Source organism: Trachemys scripta, chromosome 6 (assembly GCF_013100865.1).
Source record: "Trachemys scripta elegans isolate TJP31775 chromosome 6, CAS_Tse_1.0, whole genome shotgun sequence".
In the NCBI taxonomy this organism is placed as follows: Eukaryota; Metazoa; Chordata; order Testudines; family Emydidae; genus Trachemys; species Trachemys scripta.
Window position 1 is genome coordinate 34668663 of NC_048303.1, and position 26729 is coordinate 34695391.

General features: G+C 40.6%; 1 protein-coding gene across 4 annotated transcripts in view; it reads right to left on the reverse strand.

The window, feature by feature from the left end:
* PDE4D (phosphodiesterase 4D) overlaps positions 1-18414 on the reverse strand; it is a 648504-nt gene extending 630090 nt beyond the window's left edge. For 2 of the 4 annotated variants that reach the window (XM_034773688.1, XM_034773687.1), the window contains exon 1: positions 17771-18414. In XM_034773688.1, coding sequence (XP_034629579.1) covers positions 17771-18042 — 272 coding nt within the window. In that variant the 5' untranslated portion in view covers positions 18043-18414. The remainder of the gene's footprint in view (positions 1-17770) is intronic. The other 2 variants (XM_034773684.1, XM_034773681.1) reach the window with 2 other exon arrangements.
* Positions 18415-26729: the final 8315 nt, after the last annotated feature.

Consider the following 26729-nt stretch of genomic DNA (forward strand, 5'->3'; position numbering starts at 1 on the left):
TTTTTTTTTTTTTTCTCTTAATTAATTGGCCTCTCAGAGTTGGTAAGACAACTCCAACCTGTTTATGCTCTCTGTATGTGTGTATATATATCTCCTCATTATATGTTCCATTCTATATGCATCCGAAGAAGTGGGCTGTAGTCCACGAAAGCTTATGCTCTAATAAATTTGTTAGTCTCTAAGGTGCCACAAGTACTCCTGTTCTTTATACTTATTCTGGACACACATAGTCTTGTGTTTAAAATACATCTTAAATGACAGAGTGAATAATTTATCTTTGATTATTTTTTTTAAATTCCTTTGGCAATTGAGTTCCAAGGCTCATTGTTTCCTGGTCAGTTTTAATAAAGAAAATACAAAATCAATGTGCTTTTCCTGTTTCACTTGCCCTCCGCACATATAGATCTCTCTGCACTTAAACGTGGGCTTCTATTAGCCCCATTTTACAGGTGGGGAAATTAAGCAATGGAGCAGTCTAGTCTCCAAGTCAATAGCATAGCTGGATGCATAACTCAGGTCTCCTGACTCCCAGTCCAGTGTACTATCTGCTAGGCTACGTTGTCTCCTAAACAAAAAGATATGGGCTTCCTGTCATTATACAAAAAAGTCCCTGCCATAAAACAAAATGTAAGGCTATTCACTTGAAGCTAGCTGGCAACATGCTGTAATCTTAAAATGTCTTTTTAAAAATTCTACTCCTCCTTTCTCACATTTTTACACACTGGTACACGTTGTTGCAATCAAGCTGGAAAACTACTACAAGTGCCTGTGATAAACGCTTTGCTAGATAAAACCTACTGCAGCTGAAGGGGTATAAGACATTGCAGGTGTAATGTTCTTTAAAAGCTGGAGGACTTTAATGAATATAAGCAATTATTCTCTCAAACTTCTAATAAAGACTCTTCCTTAGCTGAAAGAGAGTTACTTCTTTTGGATATGAAAGTTTTTGGTTTTAGTCCCAGCATTAACAGATTCCTCACATATACACAGCCAAGAGGGAAACAGCTGAACATATATGTGAAAAACAAGGAATAAGTTAAACAATTAATTTCTTGGTTAATTTAAGTAATACTCCTAAGATATACTCCCATGGTGAAATTCATTCCTGGCATATCTCTACCAAAGTCAATAGAATTAAAGCAGAGATTAATTTGGCACAGAAAAGCTAATGTATTTAATAGTACAGTAAGTTGTGCATCATGCAAACTGAGGACCAGTGGCAGTACACCCAATATTAAGTATTCTGTGCTTATTTAGGCAGCTTCTTGTTCACAAAAATCTCCATATAAGAATTTTGGTTATAAGTATTTGCTCAGCAGACACGATGATTATTTGTCTACATTTAATAATCAATATCATTAACAGGAGACTATCTCATAGTATGGATTTGTACAGCACCTGCAGAATGGAGCCCAATCTAGTTGTGGCTGTGTTATGTTAAAACAAATAATAAATAACAAGAATGTATTTGCTAAGGACTGAAAGTGTTTGATGCACTACAGAATATAGAAGAGACAGGCTCACTGTTCAAGAAGCTTACAATCTAAAAACGTAAACAGATGACTATTCAGAACTAAAGTACCAGGTCATTGGGAGATGAATGCATCACACAGTGGTGCAGCTTGTTAGTTTATTCCTAAATAAAGTAGTAACATTTCTATGGGTGATGGTTTAATGTTCAATCTTCATGATGGCAGGGTGTTTTCAGGAGTAATTTCAAAAAGTAAAGGATGAAAAGCTACTGCACCCTGCAGAAGAATAATTCCATACATATTGGGCAACACAGGATAAGAGAGATGAGAGTAGAAGAAGGTTACCAAGAAAGTTGTGAGAAATGCAGAGCAGGAAGAGCTAGTGCAGTAAGTTTTGGATGTTTCACGAAATGAGAACAGATATGCTATAGGACAGAACTGACTTGTGCAGAGTCTTGAAAATAAGGAACAAGAATCTTATGGATGGCAAAAGAGCCAGTGGAGGGATCTGAACCCACAATAGCTTGTGTGTATATATATATACAAAAATCCCTTAAAGACATTAGTCTATTTTTATTGAAAACGAGAAATCATTATGTAATGTACAGGGTGATTAAGCATGCCCAGTGTCCTGTTTCAAATATTGGGCTGCCAGTTGGGTCAGGTGGCCAAGGATTATGTGATGGCAACACAGAAGTGGTGATACGTATAAGAAGGAGGCCATCCAAACAAAGAGAGGAGACCTGGGGTTGAGAAAGAGGCTCTCTGCACCAGTAAATTGAAAAATACCTGCAGGGAACAGGTCTTGGTTGGGAATGTTTTTAGCAAAGGCCAGGTACGAGGTCAGCTTTGAGAAGGCTGTAGAGAACTGTGGATGTGCGGGTTGGAAGATTTTATTGAACTGAACTGTTCTATTTTGTTAAATAAACTAGTTCCTATGAAGGGACTGTGAGTGAACCATGTAAGACTGTGTGCATTCTTTAGAAAGTTGAGTTGGGGAAAATGAGGCAGAAGATAAGGGAAGCTGATTCTTGCAAAGAGATACAAAAAAAGAGTCTGAAATATTAGATGAAGCAATGGCGAACACCACATAGGGAATAATCCTGTACTGATGAGGGAAGGGAATGTGAAGTAAAGGAGCTAATGCTTCTTTTTATTTTCTGACTTCTGTGATACTAAGCTATGATTCAGTGCAACCAAAACACTTACAGCATGTTTCTTCTCCTCTCTAATTTACAAATGAATAAATTGGTTTTATGGATTAGTTATAAACCCCTGAAAATACAAGAAAGCTAGTAAATACCCAACTATAAAGACAATAATGCCATCATTAGAATTACCTTAAGAATCATGTATGTAGTATAGTTGTAGCTGTGTCAGTCTCAGGATATTAGCGACAAAGTGGGTGAGATATAATAAAAGATATCTGAGCCATTAGTGATTATCTTCAAAAACTTATAGAAGTCAGAAGAGATTTTAGAGGACTGGAAGAGTGCAAATATAGTGCCAATCCATAAAAAAGGAAATATGGAGAAATCAGGAAACTATAGACCTGTCAGTTTAACCTCAGTACCTGGAAATATAATGGAGCCAATAATCAAGCAATCAATTTGCAAACACCTAAAAGATAATAAGGTGATAGGTAACAGTCAACATAGATTTGTCAAGAACAAATTGTGTCAAACCAACCTAATAGCTTTCTTTGGCAGGATAACAAGCCTTGTGGACAGGGGGAAGCGGTAGATGTGGCATATCTTGACTTGAGTAGTTTTAAGAGAACCCTCCAGCAAAATCAGTACCTTAGTAAGATATAAAATCCTTTGTTATGCCTAAAATCTTTGGAAACATAATTTTTGAAGTTGGCGAAATTTCATAAGCATGTCTATTGTTATGGAGATCACACAAAGTAAATTAGTGTTCCCTTTTTCTAAAAGCAATGAACATTGTTATGAACACACTAAACCTCTGTGACTGATTAATTTAAAATAATGTCTTTGTTTCAGTGAGTTAAATATGTAGTAATCTGGAATGATTACTTTATGAAGGCTAAAGAGTACATTTAAAATATAAAATCAGTTTAGAACTACTGATTAAAAAAATGTAAAACAGAAGAGCTGCATCATGTATTCTATAATATTTAATGTTGTATTCAGCAGGACAGCTGACTTGCCCTTACTACAAGGTTTCTGCAAATAAATCTCTGACAAGCTTCAGGGTATATCAAAAAACCTGTGACTGACCTTTTTCATTCCCAAATGTAGTGTTTTTAATTAGGTACCTTCTGCATGTCCAGTCTTCACCATCTGGCATGCAGTGGAAAACATGCTCCATTTTCTTTAGAAAGAAATTGCAGAAGAGTGTTTTTTTCAAATGTCATTTGCTTCATTTGGGTTCAGGGATTTGGCTAGAAGGGGGTGAGGAAGGAGACAGTGGGGAGAGGGCAAGGCCTGGGTGGAGTGGAGTGGGGCAGGGCCTAGGGTGGAGCAGGGGTGGAGTATGGGTGGGACCATAGGCAGAAGAGGTGGGCTGGGGAGCTAGCCTCCCCAAGTGGCAGCTTCACCCACTGCCCATGAGAGCAGGTAAGAGCGGGTCGGCTCCCACACACCCAGTTCGCACTGCAGTCTCCTTAGGTAGGGGCCATATTCACGAGCCGAATACACCAGCGCCACACATTCTGTGTGAGGGAGAAGGTACAGGGGTCTTTGCGGGAAACTGTGATTCTCTGCTGCCGTGAGGCGGGTTGGGCGTCTCCCCAAACCCGGGCTGCTGTCGGGCATAGGGGCACCAGTTTAATAATACTTCGTTGGGCCCCATAAATCCTAAGAACGGCCCTGCTGTCCCTGAGCAGGTGCACAAAAGGGAATACAAGGTACACAAAAGGTACAAGGAGCTTCATCCCTCATGCTGTTACACAGAGACTTAGCACAACTGCTGTGTCATGACTAAAGAATGCAATATAGACAAACCCTAAATGTATTTAAATTTGTACTGAGTATAAGATCAACCATTAAGGATTATCATTTTGAATTCTTTCCTGACTAGATGTCAAGAACCCTTTGATTATGTCCACACCCACAGCCAGCACATGTAAGCTGACTCGGGTTTGTGGGGCTCAGGCTTTGGGGCTGTTTAATTGCAGTGTAAATATTCAGACTTGGGCTGGAGCCCAGGCTCTCAGACCCAAGCATCAACAGCACAATTAGACAGCCCCAAAGCCCAAGCCAGTTAACACGGGTCAGCCACAAGTGTTTAATTGCAGTGTAGATATACCCTTTATATCTTGGAGCATATTTCTGCCCCTTGCTAGTTTATTCAGCTGAATGTGTGTACAATTCACAGTTGCTGCTATATCAGTTGTGTTCAAACATATATTCCACTGTCGGGGGGCACTTGAAGGCACTCTAATGAAAAACAATGGCACCTGGTGATGCTTTATACTTTACAGAGAAAGCAGAGACCAAGTGAAAGATAAACCTCTAATCTCAACTGGTTAACAATAGGATGCATATTATGCTTTTTCTCCCATGAGAAAGGAAATTTTTACATTTTTTTTTTAAGGATATAAATAAATGTCAGAAACAGCCCCCTACACATGTGTAAATCAACGGGCAGTTTACATCATCTTCTAAAATCTTGGTTCTGTAGGAATGCTGCCAATCTGCCACAGAGCCCTTGCTTAGTGTCAGTATCTGTTAGTCAAAAGTCTATCAAAGTGGTTTGGTTTCCATAATAGAGAAGTTCTTTCACAAAATGACTGGCCTGGAGAAAGAGATTGCAAGGACTGTTAGCAGTATGTGTTTTGGTTCCATAGAAACAGTACAGAAAATGTTTTGGCTGTGGAATTAGAATTATGTTTGCAACATTTCAACTACAGAATTGCTGAACTTATCTCAAATAGAACCGTATATGATCAGTAGGTTGTCACCTTGCTTTTGTTTAAACCTTTAATTAAACTTTTTTTTCTAAAAAAAGAAGAACAGGAGTACTTGTGGCACCTTAGAGACTAACAAATTTATTATGCTCTAATAAATTTGTTAGTCTCTAAGGTGCCACAAGTACTCCTGTTCTTCTTTTTGCGGATACAGACTAACACGGCTGTTACTCTGAAACCTTTTTTTTCTAGTAAGGTGATCCAAGTGGTTCAGTGATTTAGAAAGTGTAGGGTATGTTAGAGGAAACCCAGAGAATCTAGTAGTTTTTACATCTATGACTTGTTTAAACATTGCCTTTAATCTCACTCACATGTACACACATCTAGCTAAAATCAGGAGAACATCATAGTGTGATATGGCTACTCTGAAATATTATTTTATGATGGTATAAGGTTTAGGTTTTTTCTATGAAGCCTGAGTGACACACTGCATGAGTGTCTATCTCCCTTTCTGTTGTCAAATTAAAGCAAGCAAAGTATGCATTGTTTCTGATCCCTCTCCTTTTTCTATGCTACTGGTACACTTGGCCTCCTCTCTGCTTTGATGGAACTTTCTCTTGAAATGCTTCACATGTATCAATCCGTAATTATTTGGTTCCCTGAGATGTGGGAGTGGTGGAGCAGGGCAAAAGGGAAGGACAGATAAGTATCCATTAAATATACTGATGGTAAGCAGAAGAAAGTAAAATATATATTTCTGTGCTATAATCAGTTTAAGCAGCAGCAGCAAAGATTGTGAAACCGACAAAGTATAGTCGCGTCAACAGAGTTGGATAGCCTGTTATGAAGGCACATTTTTATTTATTTATAATTGACAATTTAGGTTTGTTCGTTTTTTAAAAAAAGAGTGAGATAAAAGTCTGAGTAAAAGCATATTGTGCAACATAAAATAAACAAAGCCATGGAGCTTATCAATGCTATTATGGCAGTCAAATTCCTGAATATTAAATGGCACACCCTATCAAGATCTATTTAAGGTATTTCTAAAGCACATATCATTTGGTATTTAAGTGCTAAAGTTGATGAAAGAATATTTATGATGGGTGGAGATGTAGGTTGGTTGAATTCAAAGTGAAGTACTGTATATAACTGAGTACAAATACTTTCACAGTCACTAAATTACATATTTGTAGTTTTGAAACTATCAATCAATGGAATGACCAAAAAAAGTGAAAACGCAAGTTTAAAAAAATGAACAAAAGGCCTAAAGCAAGTCAAACAAACAGAAGACCAATCAAAGAAACCCCATCATATAAAAATGAAACCTACTGTTTGTAATAGAAAAAATGGTACCATATACATCTTACTAACTCACTGTGAATACAAAGAAGTAGGAAAATGTTCTGTCCAAAAATACATACAGTAGAAAGGAAATTGATCATTTTGGGTTTTAATAATCAAGATCATATTTCCCCCCATGTGGAAATATTAAATTAATGAAGAAATTTAAATTGTCATGTTTACATACGTCTCTCTATATACACACACACCTGTGTTTATTTTAATAAGGCCTCACAGTTTCTGTAAGTTTACTGGCAATTAATTTACTAGGCAATGATGTTTCCTCTAGCCCGTCTCTACTTGGACATACTTCTTCCTTTTCTTTCCTTTGTTACAGAAGGGGAGTCTTGGTAGAGAAAAAGGAGAGTCTGGCTACCAAAGGATCTGAGAATAAAGCTGTATGGTTTGAACTTCTGAAGTATCCATTCTAGAACTGAGCAAAATTTTTCAGCTGAAACTATTTTTTTGGCAAAAAAATGCGTATGTGGCAACAGCAAAATGTTTTGCAAATTCGTTTCAGTGTCACTAAATTGTGTTGGAAAAATTTCTCTGAAAATTGTAAAAACATTTCAGCATTTTTAAATGAAATGTTTTGATTTGAAATGACGTTTTGTTTTGAAATTTCCTTCAATTTTATTAAAAATAATTCATTCAACCAAAAAAATTTCAGTGAAAATTTTGAAAAAATTGTTTCAGGTTGATCCAAAAAATAAAAAATGTTTCAGAACTTCCAGATAAAGCCCCCCTCTCCCTCCACAAATCACTGATTCTCACAGCTCTAATCTATTCACAAACCTTTTCTTACATGCACAAATGTGACACACCTGTAGTGGAGTTGTTCACATAGCTAGGAAACTGTCGAATCTTTCTCCCTGCAACTGGTCTCACTCTCCTCCCCCATCCCTTTCCAAAGCTCTGATATCAATCCACCCTAGAATAGCTAGGGGGAAAGGGGCTGGGAGGTAGGGGCAGTATAGGGTGTGTTTAGGAGTGAACTAGCTGTGAGGACTAACCCAGAAAATTATAGACCTATCAGCCTGACACTGATCCTGGACAAAATAGTGAAATAGCTGATACGGGGTTAGATTATTAAAGAATTAAAGCAAGGTAATATAATTAATGATAATCCTAACTAGATATGTTTTCTATGAGATTACAAGTTTGGTTGATAAAGGTATTTGTGTGGCATGGTATGACTGCTACTGGAATACCGTGTCCAGTTCTTGAGACCATAAATTAAAAATGATTTTGATAAACTGGAGAGGTTTCAGAGGAAAGCCACAAGAATGGTTAAAAGATTGGAAAATATGCCGTAGAGTGGGAGATTCAAGGATTTCAAACTAATTAGCTTATAAAAGAGATGGTTAAGGGTGACTTGATCAGTTTATGAGAACCTACATGGGGAACAAATTTGATAATGGGCTCTTCAATCTAGCAGAAAAAGATGTAACACAATCCAATGGCTGGAAGTAGAAACTAGACAGATTTAGACTGGAACTAAGTGTAAGCTGGGGAATGGTCCCGCTATTGTGAGGAACTTTCCTGGCTTCTGCACCACCCCGGTGAAATAGGCTAGCGGAAGGATCTGAGTCCTCGCTCCCACTTCCTTTACCCATAGGCCTCCCTGCCCTTGAGGACTCCCCTTCCACTCTCCTGTCTGGCAGAGACCTCGTAACCCCGACAAGGCTGGGCCCAGGATTCCTGGGGGGCTCGACCCCCAATCCTGCTGTGGTCACCTAGGACAGGGGCTACGGTGTCCCCACTCCGGGATACTCTCTCTGCACTGGACACTTCCCTGACCCACTGATCATTTCATACACTTTAAAGCAAATACAAGTTATTTAATCAACAATTAATTTAAAAAAGAATAAGGAAAAATGGGAAAAGTTAAAGGAAAACATCACCCTGCTCTGTGTCACGGAACATTACAAACAGTGTCTCTGGAACGTCAGGGCAGTTCACTGTCTGTTCCTTGTAGGTCCCAGGCCTCCTCCTCAGGCCCTGGCTGTGCTGCAGGGATGCTGCGGGTTGGACACTTACTCTGGTGGTGGCCACACATCTCCAAGCTTTGGGTGATGGGACCCTTCTTCCCTGCATCAGCCCCACGTCAGGTTAAGATCACCCTCCCAGTCTGGCCTGCAAGGACCCTTGGCTGGAGGTGTCTTCCTGTTCTGGGCCCTTTGCCCAGGATCCCCCCTTGGCTGGCCCCAATTGCTCACCGCACCCGGCTTCAGACTGCTCCAGCTCCACTGTTCTAGCTCTGGCTCCACTCTGCCTCAGCACTGATGCTGCTGCTCTGCTTCCAGCCCCCGGGGGGCTGCTTCTCTGGTCCCTCGGGCTCTGTGGCTGCAGCTCTGCTCTCAGCACAGGTCTGCTCTGTGGGCTGCTTCCGTGACTCTGCTCCCAGCTCTGACCTGCTCCCTGGGCTGCTTTTCTGGCCCCTCTGGCTGGCATGGCCCTGCTCCCAGCATAAGCTCGGGCCCCTGCTCTCTCTCCTTAGCTCAGCCCCACTCTGTCTGACCCAGGCAATTCCAGCTCACACGGAGGATGGGACCCCCCCCCCCAGCCTCCTGACTCCCTGATTAGCCTGGCCCCCCTGTCAATCAGGCTGACCTGCAGCATTGGCCTCTCCCCATTCTTTTAGTACTGGGAGCTAGCCAACCAAAACACCCCCACTGAATGTTAGTAAGGGGAGAACAGTCCCCTTACATAAAGCATGTATGTTAAACAAACATTGGAACAACTTACCCAAGGCAATGGTAGTTTCTCCATCACTGGCAATTTTTAAATCAAGTTTGGATATTTTAAAATATATATATTTTAAGGAAGTCCTGTGACCTGTGTTATACATGAGGTCAGATTAGATGATAATTCATAGTAGTTCCTTTTAGACTAATAATCTATGAATCCTTACATGGCTGAGTTTGTCAAACACAAACCAGCAGAATTACTTTACCTTTTGGTACCTGCTAGTTCTCACAGCTGTTGTAACTTAAATATTATAAGGCATTAAAATGAACGCAACATGCTGTACGCCCTAAAACAATATAATGCATATTTTGGGGGAAACAGAGTTACAATGTCTAACTTGTGTAAATTTCAAGTATTCACCATTAATGTTGCAATAGTGCATTCCTTTTTTAATTGTTCAAAGTTTATGCAATTTTCATATTACCAAGTCCGAAATTATATACACAGAGGTTCAGGATGAGTTAATTATTTTTATTTCCATTAGACTAGGAAGGATTAGTTATAGCATTGCCTTGAAGCCATGAGTAAGTTATTCAGTAATTTCTCTGCTATCATAGAGGGAACTCCTATCAAACCCTTATACTTTCGCTTTTCTATTTGGAAGCCCAGCTCACATACTGCTAGAATTACACGGCCAATGAGGACCTAGCACTCTCAAACAAATAGTAGCTAGATTTCTATAGCAGACTAGTGACTAAAAATTAAGTTCAACAGCCTTCCCCTTCAAGACAACACGGAATACCCCCTCCAAAAAAAAATCTGAGCCATGTCATGCCCTCCTATATAAAAATATAGAAAGGACAAAATTAAGTAAAAAACACCAGTTTTCACTCAGAGTTCCCACCAAATCTTTCAATTGGTATGTGCAAGATTTTCATATCCCTGGTTGGGACAGGGGGCATGGCCTTAAATCCCATGGATGTCCCATGACTGGTGGATAAATCCCATAGAGCTCAGGTGTGGACAGAGGGTCTCCCCTTTCCCCAAAGCAGGGTTTTACAGACATTAATGATAGTTAGTGTAACTTCCACAAGGAATTCCACAGGGATTTCTATGGGTTAACAAAAGATATTGCATAGAGTAATGCTCTATCAGCTGTTTCCTCTCACTAAAATCCACATCCTCTTCACATGAAAGAGCTTCCACACATTTGGATGAGTGGTGGTGGAGATGATGCCATTACAACTCTGTCCACAGAACAATTTATAACAGTTTGTAACCTATAAGTGCCATGGTTTGTGTCTGCATGTCAGATAGTAAGGGCAGCTAACAGTGTTTTGCCCCTGCCAAAGGGTTGGAATGGCACATGGTTGAGTTCCTGTAGCCAGCTAATCAATCATTCTACTCTTTTAAAGGGGAATTATTTGTGTAACCGTATTTGTGTAATTGGTTGTCCAATTCCTTCTTGTTCCCAAGTCTTTATACTATAGGACTTCCCAGAGTATCTACTTCCATGTGCTGCTGATGTTCTTCAGTTGACATGTCCTCAAGGTACTCTATTCCCTACTGAGGCAGTCTAGACTAGATGCTCAGGTTATCCTGGAACATACTGATAAAAATATGGCTAGGCAGGAAAATAGGTGCAGTTATGATGGCTAAAAAGCTGCCATGTGGCCACAAACTGAATCATATTACTTGCAATGTACCTCTAACTAGCTACAATTTCACTGTTAAAACTTGTAGCGTAGACAGGACCTTGGGCTCCTTCATCCCATTATGTACTTACTGGCCAGTTTTGATCAGCATTTGACATCTTTTACTCCTCTCTCTCCTCCTCATGTCCCCCCCCAAAAATCTCCCACACAAGCACAGAAGGAATAATTTGACCCAACTATATATACACCACAAAGGATCTGAACACCCCTCCCCCGCAAAAAACCCCACCCCCACTCGTCACAATACTAGAGACTGATGAGTTGGTGACTAAATTATCTAAGAAAGCAGAAAGGGATGATCCACTACATTCAACAACATGGCACAGATTTCCATGTTTCCTTAAAAATGCACATAATAAAAGTTAATACAAAACTGATGTAGGGTTTCAACCAGCACCCACTGAAGTCAATGTAAAAGATCCTTTTGATTTCAGTGGGCATAGGGTTGAGCTCATATTAAACATTTTGTTATGGCTTTTATAAACAAACAAAACAAAACTATTTGTTGCATTTATACTAGCTTACTCCCAGCACTGGCAGGTCGGGACGTTTTGTTTACCTGGAGCATCTGCAGGCATGCTTGTTCCCAACCAATGGGAGCTGCGGGAAGTGGAACGGCGAACCGCGGCCACAGGGAGCTGAGGCTCTATGCCTGCAGACACTCCAGGTAAACAAAACGACAATGTATTAGATATTCAATTCAATGATTCCATAGAGTTTAAAATCATCAAATTTTGGTGTAGACCCGTTGATAAGCCGACCCCCGCTCTTTGATGCATCACTTTTTTACCAAAAATATTTGGCTTATGAACGAGTATATACGGTATTACAATTTATAATTTACTCCACATGTTCTGATGTGGATATACGTATTTAGCCACTGTTTTGAAAACTCAAAGATGGACTAAAAAGCTTGTTTTTCATTTAAAAAAAAAAAAAAAAGACAGTTGAAAGTTAAGGCTTGTTTGGACCTCTTTTGTTGTATGTGCTTTCTATGCATTTCTTCCTGTCACTGGCAGAAGCCATTTTAGTTGCTTTTTTAACTGAAGGATAGCCTATTCTATTAACAGGTTCAGGCACAAAAAGTTATTTATTTATTTTTTGTAAAAAGCTTTACATCACTTTATTTGTAAAGGACTTTTAAGGTTCAGATATATGTGGATGAGTCTCTCTCAAAGACTTCATCTGATATAATCTGATGGCAAGGAAACAGAAAGCATTGAAAAGCTGTAAAAATGAAACGATACACCACAAATGAAGTACATGTTGTTTCAAGATACTTGTGAATTGCAAAGCCTCTTCTAATTGATTCAGCTAAATGTCACAGAAGCCTTGAGTAATCTATATTTAATAAATTAAATTCAAGGTTTATCCTTCATCTTTTATTTTTTGATCTCATGAACAATGACAATATATCTGTTAAGAGGAATACTTTTCTAATTAGTTTTCTTTTCTGAAGCAGATGCTGTTGCTATATTGTCATATTTGTTGTTATGAGGGTTTAGTTTTGTGAATATTTGCCAGAAACCAATTGGATATAGTGAGGATGTGTACTGTTTCTTTAAATCTCCAGCAGAAAGTGAAGAGGGGCTGGAGAAGGTTCTAGGTAAAAGATCTACAGTGAAGCAAAGACAGAGAGAGGCAGGCTTTATCAGTAATACTTTTTACCTTATTCTAACCAAATTCTTTGTTCAGTGACAGAGACTGTTATGTTATGCCGGTAAAGTAGTGTCTGATTTTGAAACTGCATAAATAAAGAAAATACCACAAGAATTTTGCTTTGATAAACCCCTGGAATAGTCTGAGTAAAAGAAGTGCTTCACCAGATTTCAAATCACAACACAACTTAACAAAGTCTGTACATAATTTGTATTTAGTACAGACGAATAATCATGGCAATGTTTTTAAAAAGTTTGATGAGCATTTCATCCCAAAAAGGAATATAACGCACCAACTATTCCCAAGCATTTAAAAGTCTGGAAAGTGCACAGAGACCTTTATGAAGGCATCATATGAACAAAGCAAGCAGTGTGACTGGTATCCAAAAGGAAGAAAACAAAAAAGAACATCTGGTATATGCAGTTTTAAACAAGGTACTTTCGGATTTATTACAGCTTATGTCTCATCTATCTGTCAAATAAGCATGGCAGCTAGTTCTGTTGTCTAAACTAGTGAAAATGCAAGTCACCTACCAAGAAAGTAGGAGAAACAGTCCAAGAAGTAGCAAACAAATAATTTCTGTGAGGAAAAGAGCAGCACCCTTTAAAAATTAGTCTAAAGACCATAATACTCCCTGGGCGAAAAGGGAGAATACAAGATATATGGGGTGCCCAGCCAGTGGAAATGTATAGTAAACATAAACACACAAACAAATCAGGAAGATAATCCACAGAAGGATGAATGATGCTTATTTCAATTGGCTTTAACTGCCTCATTCTATATGTGCCTCTCAGTCCTTATCCTCAGTGGTAACACATTTAAAAGATTAACCTGTCTTAAATTCATACCTTTGCTAGACACTAAAAATCATGGACTCAATAGAGACACTGGGTAAGCAGTGTAGCCGCTCTTTGTCGGCAGAAGAGAGCTCTCCCACCGACAAAATAAAGCCATCCCCAACAAGGAGCAGTAGCTTTGTTAGCGGAAGAGTGTCTCCCATTGACAAAGTGCTGTCCACACCGGCACTTTTTGTCGGTATAACCTTTGTCAGCCAGGGGTGTGCAAAAACCTCGCCCTGACCGACAAAAGTGCAGTGTAACATAACCATTGGATTTATGGCTTATTATAACAATCTTTAACCCACTAACCCCCATCCTCAGTTTTTTTTACCCTCCCCATCCCCCCCATGACTGGTCAGGTGTTACCAGGCCATTTTCACCTTGAATGTTCCCTTCATGAAATGCGTTAACTACTTATGCGAAACTATCTGTTCCACCTTGTATTTAGCTGTGACACTCTGAGGCCTTGTGAAAAATCCACACCCCTGAGTGACGCAGCTAAACAGATCTAACCCCCCAGCGTACCTAGCTCTAGGTCAACAGGAGAATTCTCTTGTCAACCTAACTACAACCTCTCAGAGAGTTTGAGGACCTATGCCGATAGGAGAACCCCTCCAATTGGTCTAGGTAGTGTCACTGAAGCGCTAAGTGGCACAACTACATTTGTGCAGCTGTGCCGCTGCAGTGTTTTAAGTGTAGACCAGCCCTTAGTACATTTCTCAGACCTGAAGAAGAGCTTTGTGTATGCTCGAAAGCTTGTCTCTCTCACCAACGAAAGTTGGTCCAATATAAGATATTACCTCACCCACCTTGCCTTTCAAATCTCAAGATTTGTCATTTGATTTTTACATTTAAAAGTGATAGGGTAGATATCACTACAACATGTAAACGCACATTTAAGGACAGAATATCAACCCTAAATTGCAACACCCCAAGGTAGTGCTCAGGATTAATTAGTTACAGTGAGACTCTGTGCTGGCCGTAAGGTGTAATTTTAACATGGGCAGGCTTCCCCGCACTAGCTTTAATCTAGGTAGCACTGGTGTTGGTAACAATAACAGTGATGATGAGGCAGCATGGGCACTGACTTAGGCCAGCAACTTGAGTGCATATCCAGGGTCCCTGGTGGCATCTAGTCCCCAATAAATCCTGTGCCACCATATCTTCACTACACTTCAGTGTAGACATACCCTATTATGACAGAGTCCCCAGGCTACCTTACTGGCCACAATATTGCCTGGAATCTTGCCCCAAACATGCCTTTAGCCCTGGCCTGGCCCAGAAGGGCTAGGGCTCATCTTTGGAAAGCAGTCTTATGGCTGTCTTTCAAAGTGACTGCATGAGGGGAATCCTCACCCAGCCAGATATAGGGCTTTTAGGGCCCCTTCACACTATGCTGGTTCTTTTTCCTGGTGAAAGAGGGCTGGAGTGGGGGCAGAAGGGGTGAAGGTATTTCCCATAGTTTCCAAGTTAACTGGTGCAACAATACTTTCCAGATTGAGTGAAGCTAGATTTCACAATGTTCCACTTTGTCCTAGACTGCCACACTGACAACTTCTAATGCCTTTCAGAATTCATTGCTTTTGTTGCCTTCAATTCGACATTACAAATAGAGCTGGGCCAAAAAAAAAAAAAAAAAATTGGCAGAAGCCTTTTTTATTTTGTGCCAAAAATGCAGATTTGGGACAACAAAAACATTTTGCAAATTTGTGAAAATATTTGCTACTTGTTTTGGTCTAAACAAACAAACAAACAAACCCCACCCCACACTCAGACATTGCCAAAATGAAATATTTTTATTTTTCAGGCTAGATTCCTAAGGTTATTAGGCACCATTCACAGAAGGAGGAGGCGGTGCTGGTGGCAGCCCATTACATCCAATAGTTTTGAATTTAGGGCTCTCATCTAGGAGAGGAGAGACTTGACTTCAACTCCCTAATCCTAAAAAGGGATTTGACCCTGGATCTCCCAGATCCCTGGAGAATGACCAAGGGCAGGAGTTCCCAAACTTGGTTCGCGCTTGTTCAGGGTAAGCCCCTGGTGGGCCGCAAGACACTTTGTTTACCTGAGCGGCTCGCAGCTCCCAGTGGTTGCGGTTCACCATTCCCAGCCAATGGGAGCTGCGGAAGCGGTGGCCCGGCCTGTGCCGCTTCCCACCGCTCCCATTGGCTGGGAATGGTGAACCACGGCCACTGGGAGCTGCGAGCGGCCGTACCTGCGGCCGCTCAGGTAAAGAAAGCGTCTTGCGGCCCGCCAGGGGCTTACCCTGAACAAGCCGCGAACCAAGTCTGGGAACCCCTGACCTAGGGTGAGTCTCTTTCATTCTTCCTGTTGAAACTGTTCCACTTTGTATACAATATTTGAACAGTCATTGGGCCAGAGAGAGAGAGAAAGAAATTCTATAGTCAGGCGACTGGGCACTCTGCTAGGAAGGGAGACACCCAGATTCTAATTCCTGCTCCAATGAGTTGAGTTATACAAAGTTGAATAGCTTCAACAGGAGACAGTCAATTATGAGATACTGCGCATTCTCCATTGCTCAACTTCTTACAAGTTTATTACAAAAACACCCTGTATTTTCTTTGTTGACTTTTCTTGGCAAATTAATTTTGGTTTCAACTTTTGTTGAAACAGTTCTATCCATATTCTGTTTTTACCTTCATTTAAAAGCTGATCACCAAGTTGTTGAACCCGTAACTAATATGAACAGTTTGACATTTTTGGGACTTGATGTACATTGATCAAGGGGAGAAGACACTTCTTAATTTTATTTAGTTTTCTCTAACACATTTGTAATGCCTTCTTATCAGATACGTTTCTTGGAAAACAAACATTCCTAAACTGTGGAAAAATTGTTTTCCTCTCCTCTCCAAGGAGCAATAATATTCTCCTATGGAAAGGTACCCTGTTATTCTAATTCAGGTCTTAACAAGCACCCTGTATAACAGCAGTTTTTTATTTCTTCTCCATGCCTCCCTGAATCTTGCTTGTTTTTTGTTTTATTTTTTCTCAACACTATATCCACACACTTCACTAATTACTTTGTCATCTTCCTACAGTAATGTCTAAATCCCTTTCCTGGTCGCTATGCTGAATGTGTGTTCATTTTAACATGTATTGTTGATTCTGATTAGGCCTTAGACACATTTTACCATTTCTACATTAAATGCACTTTCTGTTATACTCACGTATGCACACCCACACCATAGTGCATAAACATAACATATGGCTATGTTCTGCAATTAATTTAATTCAACTAATGAAATCAACATTACTGATCCATTCACTGATTAAAACATGCCACCCTTTATCATCACTTTCTGCAGTAAGCTTATTCCCTTTACACTAATGCCACAAAGAAATCCCACAAAGAAAAGACAGAGCATATCAAAGATGACAAGACCATCACAGCAAATACCAGTGCATTATTTCTGGAAGTACAAGAATACAATAGATATCATTTTGAAAGATAATAAATATAAAAGCATACTACTTGTACACAGCAGAGGGATTCAATGCATATGAATGTTTTTCATCTAACTAACCACACACATCAAAAGAGCATTCCAGTGATCATTATTTAACACGGGGAATTACTTTTTCACTTTTCCTGTATTTATTACAATAATTATTTCAACAACTACTCCATACACAGGACCTAGCCCCACCCGCTACTAGAAAGTTCTACTAAATTTGAACGCTATGGAGATCTAGTCTTCTACTTAGGAGGTTATAAATATGACAAAAAAAAATCACACACAAACATCTCTGCCTAGTTACTCTGACTTGAACAGCAGAGAGTCAAATACATTTCCTTGTTATTATCCTTGTTTGAATGCCTGGGGGAGGGGGAGCAGAGAAAGAAATTTCCTAAGAAAATCAGAGAGAAAAAGTAATCCTGACACCAACACTGTATTCTCATTTTATATCTAGAATAGAATGTACTTTGATAAACTTCAAACCTTAAGTCAACTTAGAGTGACTGGCACTCTTAAACCATTCCTAATACCTATCTGAAAGATTCCAGATTTTCTATGAATTATTTTACATGTATGGAATAACGCTGGAACAATACAGATTAAAAAAAAAAAGCTTCCCATGCAAAAGTAAGCACTGCACTGCTGCAGAGACAAAAAGTTAACCCTATATGTAATCTCTTCTGTCAATGTGCACAATTCTTACCATGTATGTGCCACAGTGAAACGCCGCTGTTTTGGTATGTTGCTATTCAAAAGCATCCTGCGTAACAGCCTTGGAGAATTTCTAGGAGAAATGACTGGAGATAACCTGGGTGAAACAGATGAAGACTTCCTGGATGTCTTGGACTTTTCATGCTGCAACAGGTTTTCCCTCAGGGTCTTTACAAGATCCTCATTCAGCCATGGATTTTGGCACTGTGGACTATCAACTTCAGGTACAGTCAAGGTGTCTGGGCTTGTTGTCTGCTGAGCCATATTCCCCAAGTAGCTTTAATAATACAGTAATATGATATTTGTTTTGGTTGTTTCAAATATTTCCTTGTTAATTCACTTCCAGAGAACCGTGCAGAGCTTCTACTTCGGCTCAGCCTATTCTGTTTTCAACATGGTGTTGCCTGCCCTCAGCGTCTCTTTATAGATAATGGTCTGCAAAGAAAAAAGCAACTAACTCCTCTACAGAAACCTGTTAAACATTACTACTCCTCTGACAATCCCGTTGCTAAAGATCACTTACTAGCTATCACTGCAAGTGAACATGGAGGGAAACAACTGCGTTAGCACGGCTTTCTGTTAGAGCTACAAAGCTGCCTGTTAAACTATTGGAACTAACGCGCTGCAGCTGCTTGAGCGGCTTCTGGCTATGTGCATACAAAGTGCTAGGAGGAGGGCTTAAACATCAGATGCGTGTCCGTATTGTTTGATATTCTTTCCGTTTGCTTATTCCTGAATCTTAAAATAGGCTGAAAGGAGAGGTGGGGGAATGCTGAACATCTTCCTCCTCCCCTCCACCCTCATCTACAATGTTTATCTTTGCAATCCCATCACTCACAGAAGAAAATTGCAAAACATTTTTAAGGTAACAAGCACCAGGACAAAATAAATATAAAAAGGTCCACTGATCTTCTACACTACAATCGCTTACCTAAACAAGACTTCAGGAAAGAACAATATGTTAATCTTCTTCAATAATACAAAAGAAAGAGAAATTGCTTTGTCCTACACACACACACACACACGCGCGAAACAGGTTCTGATTGCCCCAAGGACTGTTTAATTAGGTGTTCTTAAATTAATAGGTCAATACATCTTCCTATCGTCCCCATAACTACTTAATCTGGAAGATAATTCCTATTCCTTTGCACAGTTAGTGAGTGCTGAAAATTGCTCTATTATGCAATACAGTCTTTACAAGTGAATTCTTAACATATGATAAAAGTGGTCATTATTTATTCCTTTCCTGTAGCACTGCTATTGAATTTCATTCTGAAGAAAAGATCAGCTTTCCTTTTGGAAATTATACAAGGCACTGCGCTGCTGTATTTTTCTTCTGATCTAGCAAATCCTCCGTCAGTCGGTGCTGAGGGCATTTTTTTTTTCAAATTAAACTCAATCCTCTCTCCCTAAATAGCTAAAGTACTCTTTATAAACATCATTAACTTTTTCTGAGACCGACATGATGACCCACAGCAGACAAAGCCAGAACTGGAATCAGAGCCCTTATTGATTTAAATTTGGTACGTGTCCTACTTTCACGTCACAGAAACAAACACCCCCTTTCTTTTAAGATGAACACTCCCTGTGTACTAGAAATGTCACCAAGATACAAGAGATTTGCTGAGTGCAGAGTAAGTGTTATATGCATATTATATCAGTGCAATATGTTTCTCCCATTAAGTTACATTATCTTGATTTCAAGCTCGGAGGGGAGAAAGCATTTATTATAAAGGTCCCCTGGCAAAGTGACTCAGCAACTGGTGAGCCACCTTGTGGCCACGTGAAGCATTGTGGGATTTCACACTCATACTCCTGCTGTCCAGGTCTACTAAAATGCTTGGTGACATCCTCCCAGCCAGGTCCTTGTGATTTGGCCCTCCAGCTGGGTCTTTTATCTCACCTCTTCCAGGGTAAACCAGGGTTTTCACCCAATAGTCCCAGGCTCTCATACCAGGTTGACAGTCCTGGTCCAGGCCCAATAATTCTTCTGGCCCCTTCTGTCTGGGGTCTTTCAGCTAGTCCTCATGTTGAGGCGATGGGAGGGGGGAGGGGAGGAACTCAGTACCTCCTTCTACTCTGGGTTCCAGCCCCGGGATCCTTGTGGTAACTGGTTGTTTTGTCAGAGCTCTTGCTCCTCCTTTGGAGCTACTTCCTTCAATGGATCCAATTTCTCAGTGCCAGGGGATGATGTTCTCAGCAGAGGTCTGTCTCAGGGCCCTGCCCCTAAACTCAGTCCTCAAGATAACAGAGGAAAGGAAAAGAAATAAAGAATAGCAACTTCTCTGTCCTATCTGGATCCTCCAACTGCCGAAGTACAGTCAACCTAAGGTATCTTGTCTTTCTGCCATGATCTTCTCCAAGCCTGGCCCTTCTGAAATAAGTTTCTCCCTTTTTAAGGCTCCTCTACTAAGATTGATATGTCCCCCAGGTGCCATGGGCCAGGGCTACCTCATTCCAAAGCTGCTCTTTAAAATCTTCTTGCTTGGTATATGGTTTGTATACCCCACCACACATCCATATGGTGACCATGTGTAAGGGGACTCTTCTCCCCTTACTAACATTCAGTGGAGGTGTTTTGGTTGGCTAGCGCCCAGTACCAAAAGAAAGGGGAAGGGTTGATGGGAAATCAGGACCCTGAGACTGACAGTCCGCGGGGCAATGGGGAGAGGCCAATGCTCCAGGTCAGCCTGATTGACAGGACAGGCAGGCTAATCAAGGAGTCAGGAGGCCACGGGGGTCCCGTCCTCCATGTGAGCCAGAATTGCCTGGGTCAGACAGAGTGGGGCCGAGCTAAGGAGAGAGCAGGGGTCCAAGCTAAGCTGCTGGGAGCAGAGCTGCAGCCCCAAAGCCAGAGCGCAGCCCAGAGAGAGCAGACCAGCTCTGGGAGGAGAGCTGCAGCAATCAGAACAGCCCAGGGAGCTGGAGGCAGAGCAACAGCAGCAGCTGTGCTGAGGCAGAGTGGAGCAGTTCAGAGCCGGGTGCGATGAGCAGCTGGGGAGAGTGAGGGGGACCCTGGGCAGCGGGCCCAGCACAGGGAGACACCTCAGCCAAGAGGCTCTGCAGGCCAGCCTTGGAGGGGGATCGTAACCCTGACAGGGTGGGGGGCGACACTGGGAAGAAGGGTCTTGCCACCTAGAGCCTGAGAGCATGGGGCCACTGCCAGAGCAAGTGTCCAACCCACAGCATCCCTGCAGCACAACCAGAGCCTGAGGAGGTGGTCTGGGACCTACAAGAAACAGACTGTGAACTACCCTGACATTCCAGAGACACAGTTTCTGATGTTCCCAGCCACAGAGCGGGGTAATGTGTTTTCCTTTAACCTTTCCCATTTTTCCTTATTCTTTTTTAAATTAATTGTTAATTAAATAAACTGTATTGCTTTAAATCGTATGTAATAATCAATGGGTCAAAAAAGCATCCAGTGCAAAAAGAGTACCCTGGAGTGGGGACACCCTAGCCCCTGACCTAGGTGATCACAGCAAGGTTGGGGTTTGAGCCCCCCAGGAATCCTGGGCCCAGCCTTGTTGGGGTTACGAGGACAGGAGAGTGCAAGGGGAGTCCTCGAGGGCAGGAAGGCCTCCAGGTAAAGGAAGTGGGAGCGAGGACTCAGATCCTTCTGCTAGCCCATTTCACTGGGGTAGTTCAGAAGCCAGGGAAGTTCCCCATAATAGCGGGACCCTTCCCCCGCTTACACATACTTTCAATATGGTAGTGAGGCTTGCCCAATGGCGAAGTGATAGTGAGTGCACTGCTACGTGGGAGAGGAGGTTTCTGTTCTCCATCCTAGTTTCTAGATGGCACAAGAAATCCTGCAAAGGCAAAACTGAGTTGCAAAAGAAACTTAGCACTCAACAGCAAAGTCTTCCAAGCCTCCTCTGCTAGAAGGATGATGGCTTCAGCATAGCTCCTCAAAAGATGTGTGAGAGAAGAGTAAAAATTATTAAACAGGCTTTGTAAAGGATGAGACGACTACTTCTCCCTAATCTCCCCTTCATTTGTTTATAAAATCCGGTAATGACTCTACATAAGCCTGATCATTTTTTCCAAACAGCCTAGTTTATGTATGAAAATCCAGGTGCTCTTGTGCTATGAAGCCCTGTACTCTTGTGCCCACACTAAAGCATTTTCAAGAAAGCAGCAATGGCCTCCTAGGACTGGACAGACTGCCCTATTTGGGGCCAGATCTTGCACCATTGAAGTCAACAGGACTGTTGTCATTTACTTCAATGAACAAAGGATCACACTTCAATTAATATGATCTTACAAAAAATAATTTGGCTTACTACCAGTAGCCTTATTTCCATTATTTAAAATAATGCTCTTAAAATTAGCCAACATAGCAACCACTACTATCTCCACACACTGTATAATGAGCATACTGTGGTCTTGCCACACATTTAAAGAATAGCAGCACAATAAGGCCCTTTGTTTTTAACGGGAGTTAGGAAAAATGAAAGTTCGATCATTATACAGTGTCAAAGTCCGAGATGAATAGCTATTGAAATGCTTTTTCTACACTGGGACAGGAAGTTATCTTTCTGACCTTTGATTTTCTAGCGACTGTAACAACTTCCAATAAAGGTTTACCCTCTCCTCCCTCATCAAAAGAGAAAGCTTGGAGGAAACAGATCTGATTTAAAATAACAATTACAAAGCATATATGACAGGTAGTTTTAACATATTCAGTTTTATTGATTTTGACCAGTTAAAGTGCATATATTTCTGACATTTTATAGTATATTTTGGACTTGTTATACTTTGATAGTGTTGGATTGCAATTTACAATCTTTATAAAGCTGTCTTCACAATCCAAGAGTTTTAAGAATCTGTTGAACAAACAAACCTTATCTTCACTGATTTATGTCAATGCCCAGGGTTTATACATACAATGAAAACTCTCAAACTAATTCACTTTCATGAAGTTAAATGAAAAGGTTTACGCTAAGGCTACAAATGCAAGTGGTCTCCATTGTAACAGGAAGTCAAGGTTTAACTTGAATTATAACTAGTTCTAATGCTATACCATAAGCACATAGCAGTTTAAACACAGACTGTTTACTCTAGATTGGGGAAGGAGCGAAAGAATCTTGCAACGTGACTTATATAGCACCTTTCTTGCCCCACAGTATAAACCTTTACAAGTAAACTACACAATGGGGAGGGGCAAATCTTTCATCTCTCCTAAGCTACATACAGTTTATTTAAAAATAGTAATATGATGGAGATATGCACTCTAAATAATTTCCATCTTCCTATGAAAATAAACATGATTAATTGATAAGCAGTGCAATTTGGCTCCCTTTGAACAGACACATTTCTGATTTTCCTACTATAAACATGACAACTCTAGATTCCCACAATTTGCCAAAACCAGAAAGGAATGTCGACTACTTCTTTGAATATGGTTAGGCGGGCCTCATGACTTGATAGTTTAACATCAAAATCTAATCTTTTCTAACACCTGGGTGGGAGTGACACTAGAACTGCTGCAGCAGTTCCAATCAACATAATCAATAATTTAAGCATAAAGATATTTAGTTGTTGATGTGACTGCTTTTTGACTGGTGAGTTAAGCTGCTGGGTCTATCTGTAACCACTAATAATGGAAGTAGGTTGTTGAAAGTAACCTATTAAGCTTATCCAAAGAAAATAATTATTTTTTCTAGAGAGCATAATTTAACAGGAAATATATGCATATCACATATTCAGAGGACAATATTGGTACTGCTTTTAGGAACGAACTAATATAGCATATGCCTAAGCAATTTATAGCCTGAACGCAATTTATAGACTGAATCCCCCTAGTTAAACGTAATGTTCATGTTTTATTTTGATCAGAGCTGCATAGGTAGGCCTTATGTCAAAACTAGATATTACAGCAAGCTAGATTTCATCTTTGCTTCTAGTTCACCCACCTATCACATGCAAAACTCAACTGATTAAACCACTGGCTGGATTAAAGCAAAATTTGTTAAACTGTAAGTGTTTTTTATTTGTGTGCACATTTCTTGTTTTCTTTTGCTCTAATACAGATTGTGCCTTGTTGCTTACTTTGTAACATGAAGGTACCCTTTCCTGCTCACCAGGCATACAAATATACTGCAGGCTACTATTTTGATCTTTTCACATTGTACTGTTCCATTCCATTTTTTAGCCTTTGGTTCTGGCACCATAGCAGGGAACTAGAATCTCTTTAGAAAAGCATTGTTGAAAATCTAGAAACTACCAGCAAGTAACACTCACACTCCACTCACCATTTACAAATATAAAATGAAAATCAAACATTCAACGTTTATGAAATTGACATAACCTTTACTTTCCAAAGATGTTAATTATGCTAAACAATGTAATAAGATGTTTAAAGGCTGACAGTCTCAGATTTCTGTATTAAATATGAAAAGCAGAAACAACCATAGAACAGACAGACATAGCAGAGAAGGCTAACAGATTCAAAGTACAAACACAATTCGACAAGATAAAATGTAGCAGTAGATTAAATATATTAACAGGCTAAACAGATATGAAAAAGGAATGTCTAGGTACAAACTGCTTTGCATATATGATTATGGTGAAATTATTATATAATTACATACATCAAAATACAAGACTATTTCTTAACATAGTATCCCTTAAAAAGAGTGCCACAATATCCTTTGTAGATAGAGTCATTGTGTCCTAAGACCCCCTTAATGCCAACTGCCAGGGCGGTTACAGAAATCTCATGAGTCTGGTATGCACATTCTAGTTGACCAAAAAATGGCATGTGAGGTCTCAAATGAAAGCCTGTGTCACACTGGTTATTGATATCATTGTGAAACATATGTACAGATACAATGCAAGGAGTTATGTATATATACACTGAAAATATGTTTTTAGAGTCTATCACGGTATTAGTCATGAGTAGCAGTGAAAAACAGGTTCTGTCAGACAAGAGATGTTTATTCATCTCTCTCTGTCAGGATGTAAATTAAGCATTATAAGCTAACACAATGGATGCCTATTTACATACAGAGCTAATAAAGAGATGTGAAGTCAACAGAGAACCAGCATACAGAAAAAAACAAGCCATGGGGGTTATGCTGGTTGTGTGCCAAAGCAATGAACTTTGGGGGTATATCTATGAGGCAAAGCCCCCATGATCTTGCACCTAGGAAGTAAACTGACAGCATATTTACATTCATGAAAATGGGATCTTAGCCAACCTTGTTGAAAAAGCTGAAGAAAACTAACAGGTTAACCACCTGTCTAAAGAAGTTTTCTCTCATACAAAGTTAAGTTTAATCTCTAGAAAGCATGTTATGCTTTTGTTTTATATGTAACCCTTTGTTTCCAATATTCTACCTCATGTCCTGAATCTTTGATAGCAAACTTATTCTTGTTTTCACTATAAATATATATAATGTGAAGCCAGGTGCAGGTCCTGAGAAGGTAAGGTAAGGGCAAAGGAAGGGCTGGCATAGGACAGCAGACCTAGTATTTCTGTGAGTAGTCAATGTCAGGGGCTGGATATCACAGGGGAATATTTCAAAGGGACTCTGGGATGGAGGTGCACCTATTGCTAGATAAGGGCAAAGGTAGGGCTTGCATAGCCCAGATGAGACTGTTTTAGTGTCTAACAAACCGGCGTCAGCTAAGCACAAGCAAGATTCCATCTCACTGGCGGCATGGGGTAACAAGGTGACTCGCAGTCCTGCATAGCCTGAGAACGGTCAGTCATCTATAAGCTAAGGAGAAAAGGAAGACTTGTAAAGCAAAATATGAACAGGAAAAGTAACTCAGTGGCTTGAGGGGGGCAGACAATTTCAGATAGAAATGACAGCATAAGTGAAAGAGGGAAACCTCCCTCCCCCTGGGATATGGATATTTGCAGAGATGAGACCAATATTCCAAGACTGGAAAAGTTGTGAGGGGTATGGAGTAACAGGGATACAGCATAAAGACTTGTCTATTCTTGAAACACTGCAGCGACACAACTGTAGAGCTGCAGCTGTGCCACACTGTAGTGCTTCATGTGTAGACACTCACTACAGCAATGGGAGGGGTTATCTCATTGGCATAGTTAATCCATCTCCATGAGAGGTGGTAGCTAGGCTGATAGAAGAATTCTTCTGTCAACCTATTACTGTCTACACTGGGGGTTAGGTCTGCTTAACTATGTCACTTGGGGTGTGGATTTTTCACATCCCTAAGTAACATAGCTTGGTCAACTTAACTTTTTAGCATAGACTTGGCCTAAGTGGAGAATCTTGGAAGCCAGTGAAGCTGGTGAAAAATGGATACCATATCATGTTTCCATTTCCTGAAGCATGTATTCTCACTGCAGCAATCTAGCAATGCTCTGTAAATGGGGACAGTCAGACTTCTGGATGAGGGAGAGATTCAAGGTTGTAGAGGATTCCATGATATCTGGTTGTAAACTGGAGGAGCATAGTATGGGAGTAAGAAAAACAGTCAAAAAGAAACAATTTAACTAGGGATAAAATTAACTGAAAATAGTGTTTATTTTTTAGTTTTTTTCTGGTAGTGTCCAGAATGTGTTAAAAGAATAATTGCTTGCATCTAGCCAGTCTAGTGAACTAGTTATCAGCCTTCTACAGAGGCACCAAATTCCTCTCTACCGGGGAAGTTCCTGACCCCTGCTCTGCCCCAGGCCCCACCCCCACTCCACCTCTTCCTTCAAGCCCTCATCCCCCCTCCTTTTCCTGCCCCCACTCTGCCCCAGGCCCTGCCCCCACCCTGCTTCTTCCCGCCTCCACTCCACCCCTTCCCCCAAGGCCCCACTCTGCCCCTGACCCTGCCCACACTCCACCCTTTCCTCCAAGACTCCACACCCTCCCCTTCCAACCCTGTTCTGCCCCCACCCCACCTCCTCACTGCTGTAATCTCTACCAGCTGCCTACAGCCTCAAGGAGTTGGGCAATCCTTGACAACTACTACCACAAGTGCAG